This window comes from Etheostoma spectabile, chromosome 9, assembly GCF_008692095.1.
Source record: "Etheostoma spectabile isolate EspeVRDwgs_2016 chromosome 9, UIUC_Espe_1.0, whole genome shotgun sequence".
Classification (NCBI taxonomy): Eukaryota; Metazoa; Chordata; class Actinopteri; order Perciformes; family Percidae; genus Etheostoma; species Etheostoma spectabile.
In genome coordinates this window covers 12,009,216-12,017,858 of record NC_045741.1, presented here as the reverse complement: position 1 = coordinate 12,017,858, position 8,643 = coordinate 12,009,216, and the positions used below count along the sequence as shown (strand labels likewise).

Genomic DNA, 8,643 nt, shown 5'->3' with positions numbered 1-8,643 from the left:
AGTATGTGTCACATTCAATCAACTCACACACCATGTGTAGTACCTTCCCCAGCATGTGGGTGACACTGGATTTTGAACAAACTCACAAACTGGCCTTTGACTATTCCCAGCCTGAAGAACTCAAAAGCTGCTCTGATGATAACTCGGCCCGACACTGTGACAGGAGCCGGGGAATATAGATTGACACTGCAAGCCCTCCCATCCTCCCGTAATATAAATTGCTCACTCTTCCTCGCACACATACACAAATACCACAGGGGACTTGTCACCCATCCACACTGAAATCACTGAAATCTCCCCCTCCAGTGTTTGAGTTATTACCTGTTTCCATTATTATTTCACGCAGGGCCAATAAAGTGTGAATCCAGTTAAGAGACAGGACCCAAGAGCAGGACATCTCAACCTTCATTAAGTTGTCTGTTACTGAGAAGAAGCACATAAACACAAAGCTCACAGAACCGCACAAAGATAGAAACGGGAGTGCGTAAAAACAAAGTGATTACTTCCAAGAAGAGCAGATGGGACAGTGTGAGGGAAGAAAAGCTGGAGGAAGAAGAGGTGGGGAAGCCAAATAAAAGGGAAATCAAATGTGAGGAGACAAGTGTTGAGAAGTCAGCAGACAGGGCAGGATTCTAACTGTAGCCTTGAAAGTATATCAATGCACCCAACCACAAGCACTATTTACAAGATGTGAAAGTACTGCTATTTATTTGTGATCCCTGACACCAAAGAAAGCAGGGGAAGTCAAGTGTACTAAAAGACAATGTGAAGAAATGTCACTCCACTTTTTTTTTTTACATTCACTGCACTGTCACAAGGTCACTGGTCATCTCGGGTAGCTCGATACTTTTTTAAAAGTTCGTGTCTCGTCATAGTGTGAAATGCTCACAGCTGTTAAGTCATGCAGACGCACATGCACTTGTACAGGCTAGTGCACATGCAGGGAAAGAGTGTGCAGAAATTAGACTTACAACAGACTGTCATGGTAAGTGAACTGAGAAAAATACTTAAAATGTCAACTGTCGCCCTAAGAGAACATATACAATAAATAAAATAAATAAAAAAAATAAAAAAAATGAACTCAGGCTGGCTACATTTTCTTAGTCTAGACGTACCCTATTCATTCATTCAGTGCTTTTCCGCTCATTTCGATGGGTTGGTTTGCTTCAGGCAAGCATTCTCAACATGGCACAAAACAGCAGTCGTTTGACAGAAAAACAGAATTTATTGTGATGAACAATAAATGAAGTCGGTAGGAAGACTGCCGAGCTCTAAGTATTGTATACAACGCTTTAATTGCAAATCTTGTTTAGATGTTTTAGCCTAAACAATAAATACAAGAAAGAGGAGGAACTGCACATCATTTTCATATTTTTTATTCCTCTTCAATACTGTTCACTTCAGTCTTATAGTATGTAGGCCATTAATTCTAGTGATAATTATAAAAGAAATTGTATTAACTGTTAGAATAATAGGGTATACAAGGGAATAAATATAAAAAAATATTAACCATTAAATTTAAAATCTATATTTCTATAAAAGAAATATTAAAATGAGTTTGTCTCTGCTGCTGTGTTAGTCTCTACTTTATGATGCAATGTAGCTGATTGGTGGAAGAAAGTCTACTCAAATTGTCTACTTAGGTAACATCAGCAATACCACAAATACTATTACAAGTAAAAGAACAAAAGTAGTAACGTCACAATTTACTTAAAGTACCAAAAGTTTAAAAAACAAAAACAAACAAAAAAGTAGGCCTTCTGGAAGCTAAAATAAGAAATGAATAATAACATTATAAAAGATAAAATATAGTAATACCATGTAGACAGTAATTGTGATGAATAAACAAAGCATCAACAGAAGTTTGGTAAATAAGCATAATAGGAATTAATAGTGTTGGACTCTGAATTGTATTGAAGCAAGTTGGAAAAAATTGAAATGCACAAGTAGCAACAAGTACCTGAAAAAGGTACTTACGTAGAGTACATGAGAAAGTGTAATAAGTTCATATCCACCACTGCTGAGATATCTGCATGTTGCAGTATAAAAGGATTACTACCATGTGTGTATGGGGGGCTACAGTACTCCTCCAACAGTGACCAAATCTGAGCGCGCGGCTCCGCCGTGTGTTCGAGTAACGTCACTGCAGCGCGAGGCGGTGTTGACAGTTGCTAGGTAACGAAATCAGAAATAAACTCCTTCGCGTCTCTGTTTTGCCAGCTCTCGGCTTCAGTGCTGATTTGTTTTGTTTAAAAAATAAAAAAAAAGAACATGGCAGGCAAGGAGAAACTGGACTTGGTCCATCAAAACGCAATTCATGTTGAAACGATCCTGAAAGAGCAAAGACAACAGAAACTCCACACGGAGTTCAGCATCAACCCACGCCGGAAACGTAAGATCAATAGTCTGTCCTGCTTCACTCGGCTTCTGCATGTAGCCTAGCTTAGCTACATATAAAAATAGCTGAAATTGAGATTAAATAAAAACATGTCAGAGAATTTTTTTTTTTTTTTTAATCCCTCACAAAACGTGAGCACTGCTATTCTAAGTACTTCAAGTCAAAATTGCTGTTTACATTTTCGCACTCTTGAATGTAGCTAGTACTTCTTAGTATTGTTTCAGAGCTATACTACTTTTACCTAAGTAAAATACCTGAGTACTTCTTCCACCACTGTGATCCAAATGTGAACAGAAGGGTATCAATAATAATTCAATTGGAAGCACCGCTTGCAAAAGTAACATTAATTAAAATTTCTTTAACGTTACCAAATATACATTAGATTGTGAATAAGTTGTTGCATTGAAATTGCTTTTCCCCCCACTTTGTTTCCACTACATTTCAGTACATGTCCTGGCTGACAAACCCATGTCTAGGAAACCAAAAGAACTTGTTGCAGAGAACTGTAAGTTAACAATGATGAAGTTTTTGTCTCTTTTTTCTCTGAATAAAATCACTTACATATACATATAAAATCTGTTACTGATTATGCTAATACATTTTTCCAGCGGAATTCATCGAGGCCTTCCACAGGGCCCGCCAGGAACCCACCAAGAAATATGCAGTTCCACAGACTGAGAGTCAGGAAATAGGATGGGTGTCAACTCCACTGGTGAGGAAAACAATTCAGGAGAATTAATAACTGCAGGAAATCAGGGGGGCACTGTGAACAGCAAGCCTGCACTTAGTTTGAGTACAGAAATTCAATTAATTTCAACAATCAAATCCAACGATGTCTTATTTAAATGGTAAAAATTTAAATTATCTCCAGATCGTACTCAAATGCTAACCCTGTCCATTATTTTTTCCTCAGATCCCATCAAACCGCAATGACAAGAGATTCAATTTCTACAGAGTCTGCTCGGACGTCACCAAACATAAAGAATCTGCCCTGCGTTCAACAAGTTAGACCAAAAGAAATAATGATAATCTCCAAAAATTGAGCAACCTATGTCCAGATTTATTTGTTGATCATATAAACATACAGGTGTCATCGCCAAAACTGCCCGTTTTGCATTTTTAGCTTAGCAAGCTAAGAAAAACACGTAGGGGCAACATTTGCACGTCTATACAAAGCAGACGTGCCCATCACATATTAATTATATTATAGGAAAGGGCAAAACTAACAGCTGCTCAATATTATAAAATGTCATGTCACGTGGGAGACAATTTGTGAATCAAGGAGCTGAGTTAGAAAAAGCAAAAAAAACAGAATACACCAAACTCCAAAGAGCACACAATGTAAAATAGCTGGCAAGAAGGCTGGTGTAGTTAGCACCTTATCAAATACGCATATGGAGAGCCAATTATATGTCTATAGACAATAAAACTGGTCTATATCAACTAATAGAGAAGAAAAGACATTTTTTTAACATTCAAATTGGTTCTCTTTTTGGAAAAAGACTTTGTGGTGTGGGCAGCTCTATGTAGTCCACTTCGGGGTTAACTATTTCTGCAAGGAGAGACCTTTTCTTCACCTGTCATGTCCTTCACAAAAGCTTCCGTAGCAATAGGGCAGGACGTCCCACTCAATGAGGCTTGAAATGTCCTCCATTTCAATCAACGGAAAGCATGTTGTACAAAAAGAGTAGAAGAAAAGCCCATGTTCTCCTAAATGTCTCCTGATGTATACGGGGGAGAGACTGGGGAGCAGGTGGGGGGGGAACCCTGCCTAGAAACCATGTCCAAGTCCAGCCTATTGACCAGCCTCAGTCAGGTTTTACGAGCGAGACTTTATCTTCTTGCGCACAGACTTGCCCGGGCGTTTCTGAAAGTGGGAAAAAAAATGTTTTTTCAAACTTCTCCACAGTGCCGAGCACACACCGTAGATCCAACATTATGACAATTTCTACATTTATGGAATCAGTGTTTTGCATGTGTGTGACTCACATTTTGTTTTCCTCCTTTGGCGCCTTTCTTCCCTCCCTTGCCGCCCTTTGCATTAGCCACTTTGGCGCGGAAACCGGAAACATCGTTGTGGCTCTCCTTGGTGTTCCACTTCTTTCCACTCTTCTTGCCTCCAAAGCCAAACCTCTGGTCTTTGTATTTTCTCTTGGCATTGAGGCTGTCAAAATAACGGTCAAATGTTTGGCTTTTTGTGAAAATTCAACAAACGTCAACAGTTGTAAAATCTCGTGCTTGAGTTTTATGACTGCAATGGGCACAGCTGAAATGGAACACCTTACCCCTTCTTGTTTGCCGCTTTTTTGGGGACCTGAGAAGAGTCTTTGCCCTTCTTCTGGTCTCCTTCCAAGAAATCCAATTTGTCGGTCATTCCTGGGAGTGGAGATAATCAGAAATCATAATCCTCAATTTGAAAAAAAACGTTGATACATTTACAGATAATCTATGTCAATACCCCTTTACAGCAATTTATAGAGGTTTCTTTTCCCCAGGACACAATAAATGACAGTAATACATTTTTCACCTTTGTCAGGCAGTGAAACTAATGTGTGAATAAAACCACACTTCTAAAAAAAACTCACCTTTCTGGTATTTCTTTACCGAAGTCATCATAGCTTTCTTCTCTTTCTGCCTCTTCTGGATAACTTCTATTTGGACCTAGCACATTTTCAAAATTCATGTTAATTCTTCCCACCAAAAGAGGAAATGTGGTCGCTGGTCTAGCATCTTTTTGCATACTTTCCATTCCAAACCAATAATAACCAGTGTGAGTGCAGACATATAGTACCCATAGATGGGCAACTTTATTCTTCACGTAAGAAAGGTACTTTAAAGATTGGACCACAAGAGCAAGACGTTAAGATCTACAAGAGTAATAAGCTTTGAAAAGAGGGACCAACCTTTTTGCCAAACTTTCTTTGCTCACGCAGTTTCTTGGCCTTCTCCGACTTCTCCAGTATCAGCTGCTTTGAGATCAGCTTTTTCCTAATCTGGATAGAAAAACAGAAAACATTTTTGTTCATGCAAAGATTAGGATTGAAATCCAATAGGAAGAAAGAGCAACTGTGCTGAGCTCCTGAACCAATTTGTGAGATAAAATGTCAACTGTCCACCTAGATTATAGATTAATTAAAGGCTCTCAGTGTCTCCATCACCCAGAATAATATGTAAGGGATAGTGCAGAGCAGTCATTATTGTGAAATAGAACCCAGAGGGTGATGCAGGTCTTGAATCAGCCTGAAGGGGTTCCATTCCCAGTAATGGCCTGCTCGCTGTAATTTGTATTACACGGCTTATTACACAGCTACTCCTACAGAGGTTAGCCTCTGATAATGCGTGCGTGCGTCCCAGTCAAGGTGGTTACCTTTACCGCTGATGACTCTCGGGCGGAAGCCAGGTCACCCCGGTCAGTGAGCTAAACACGGAGCTAACTAATGTTCTGTTTGCACTATTCCCATTGGTGCTGTTGGCGATCCCCGTTTCCTCCACCCTCTCTCTCTCCCTATGTGATCCACTGATCAGCTGTATGAGCACAAATATGGATTTAAAAATTGGTCCTTCGTGGTCTTTTATCAGAACGCCACCCAAGGCAACGGTCTGTTGTACAGAAATAACAGACCATAGAATGCAGTGATTGACCAATCCGAATCATACGAGTATGACTTTGAACTTGTTGTTTTGCTTTAACTACATTTGTGAAAAAAAACGGCACGTGTGTTATACAAGTGAAACATTCAAGAACCAGCTCACCTTCTGCATGTGCTGATCGGACTTGGCCATCTCTGCAAAGTAATCGTCGGGTCTCTTGGTGGCTATGCCATGCTTGTTTAGGAGAGGCAACGCATCTAGAACAGTAGCTTGAGCTTGACGGTAGCTATAAGTGTACAAACACAGAGATGTATCATGCAGGGGTTAAATATGTGGCAGCATTACATCTTTGTTAATGAGTACAAAAATAAAAAAATAAAACTCCATGTATCCTCAATAGCATTATATAAATGAAATATCCCAAAAATATAAAACCAAGAGTTTCTGGTTGGTGAACTTTCTGTAAATGCACAATGACTTTTTAACGCATGTTGTTGCATCAAGTTATGGTCACTCACAAGAACATCTCTCTTTGGAAATCATCATCTGCATTGATATCTCCGTTGGCCGCACTTGGAACTTTCCCTTCAGCTTTGGAAACGACGTCTTCAGCTGGCAGGTTGGTCATGTCCAACCTTTCCACCCAGGGAAGCTCTTTGCGAAAACCAGCAAGGCACTGTTTCAAACCCTCCTGCATTGCAACACAAGTGTGAGACAATGTTATTAGCAAATATCTGTGTGTGTTAAAGATGCCCTGCCACACGTATTTCATTACTTTGTGGGAATGTCTAAAGTTCAACCATGGATTTTATAACATTTTTTAGTGGAAAAAAAAGGACTTTGTTACCTTGTTTCAAGCCCTTCTAGTATGGTATAGAATGCTTGCAGGAAGACTCAGCTTGAATTGTTCCGATACTTATTAATATTCAACGACTCTCATTGGCTAGCAGTTAGCCAATGAGAGCCTGGTTATCAGTATCCTTTACCTAATGCAACTGGGCAAGCTCGTGAATAGTAATGAGCTCAGGCAATATGACATCAGACTGACCAACTTTTTTTAATTGGTCTGATTTCTCTGCTTATTTCTTTTCAGTGGCTGGAGCTGACAGAGGAGGAAGCAGTTTATTTTCACATTCATGACATGGACCAAACATATTTCAAAAAATGCAAGTAGAAACGGTTTTGTGTGGCAGGGCACCTTTAAGTAATAGCATAGTAATAGTTGCAAGATTTGATCTAGTCAAACATTTCCATAAGGTCGTCGCTAAAACAAACTGTTTAGTAGTGTTTTCTGTTCATTGCCTACAAAGCTAATATACACCAAAACTGGACAGGAAATGAACATTTCACTCACCAAATTGTTGACAAACTTTTTGGGTTTATCCACCAGAACGTTCATCCCTGGTTTCAACAAGCCCTTTGCAAAGGCTTCTTGAAGCTAAAGAAAATAAAATGTGGTTATAGGTATGACGTTAGGCCAACTCTGTTACGTAAAATGTGCCTCCAAAAAACCTTGATGCTAACGTTTTAACACTGACACAGCACGCTAAACCAAAGTAACAGTCTCAGTTTCAGGTGTCTTGTCAAGCAACGTTAGGTTTTCTCGTATAAATAATTAGAAAAAGCAAATCCTGCAAAAGTGTCGAAACACATACAAAATAGAAAAAAAAAATACAATAAGAACATGACAACGTTATGAAGAAACACAATATGTATTATACATCCGTTTTGAAAATGCAAAACAGCAAAATAATGACCAGGGAATATAAGCTCACAGTATGAGGTAACGATATAGCAATGTAAATAAATACATATATCAAATAAGCATTGCAGGCTTCGTCCTTTTGACCGTTATTTCATCACATAACATTAGTGTAAACAAGCGACAAGTCTGTCTCATCTGTTCAATTCTGTATAAGCAGCAGCTTTTCAGAGTCCCGCAAAAATAACGTTAGTTTTGGCTCGCTAACGTTAGCTAATGTTAGCATATCACTGGTTCACTGACCTCATCGTCTGATAATTCACTGTTTTCCTCCTCAGAGTCCTGTCCGAGCATTTCCTCCTCATCTGCCGACTCCATAGTCCTGCTATCGATAATCATAAGACGACAATATGAGATCCAGTTGTTTTAAACGCCAAGAAATCCGATGTGGACGTACTCCTCACATGTATGGAGATTTTCACGTGGGAAGGAAGTGACGGAGTGTAACGGTGTACCAACATAGTCCGCCGGCGGAAAGGAGGTGGGAACTCAAAAGGTTCCTACGTGGGGGGAAAAGATCTACTACAAGAACAATAATGGAGTTATTGGTTCTCCAATACTTTGAAAATATTGTAAGTAGCCTACGTTTTTCTTCACAACACTGCTATCGTATTACTTTTTTATTTTATTAAAATTCCCCCTTTACAACTCGATTTTAAACACACATTTCATTATTGTAGTTTTTGAAAGACTGCAATACAAATGTTGCATATATAACAGAGATTCCATTGTGAAAACCCATATAAAATGTAAATTAGTGAAAATAAATTTACTTCAAACAGGCCACTCTATGTAATGTCGAGAGATTCCACCTAGAGGTGCTGTTGTGTACTTGAGCCGATTGTAGAGAGAGATAGACACAGTAGATGGATAGATAGATAGATAGATAGAT

At 39.1% G+C, this 8,643-nt stretch overlaps 2 protein-coding genes across 2 annotated transcripts; one reads left to right on the top strand and one right to left on the bottom strand.

Moving 5' to 3' along the window:
* The first annotated feature begins 2,144 nt into the window (after positions 1-2,144).
* Positions 2,145-3,697, top strand: cfap144 (cilia and flagella associated protein 144). Its single transcript, XM_032526398.1, has 4 exons — positions 2,145-2,392; positions 2,844-2,903; positions 3,007-3,110; positions 3,312-3,697. The coding sequence occupies exons 1-4, from the start codon at positions 2,272-2,274 to the stop codon at positions 3,405-3,407; spliced, it is 381 nt and encodes a 126-aa protein (XP_032382289.1). The 5' UTR covers positions 2,145-2,271; the 3' UTR covers positions 3,408-3,697.
* On the bottom strand, positions 3,438-8,218 carry ebna1bp2 (EBNA1 binding protein 2). Its single transcript, XM_032526397.1, has 9 exons — positions 7,995-8,218; positions 7,344-7,427; positions 6,508-6,680; positions 6,152-6,275; positions 5,302-5,391; positions 4,984-5,059; positions 4,684-4,774; positions 4,388-4,562; positions 3,438-4,265 (listed from the first exon to the last, which is right to left on the bottom strand). The coding sequence occupies exons 1-9, from the start codon at positions 8,088-8,090 to the stop codon at positions 4,218-4,220; spliced, it is 957 nt and encodes a 318-aa protein (XP_032382288.1). The 5' UTR covers positions 8,091-8,218; the 3' UTR covers positions 3,438-4,217.
* Between the last annotated feature and the right edge of the window lie 425 nt (positions 8,219-8,643).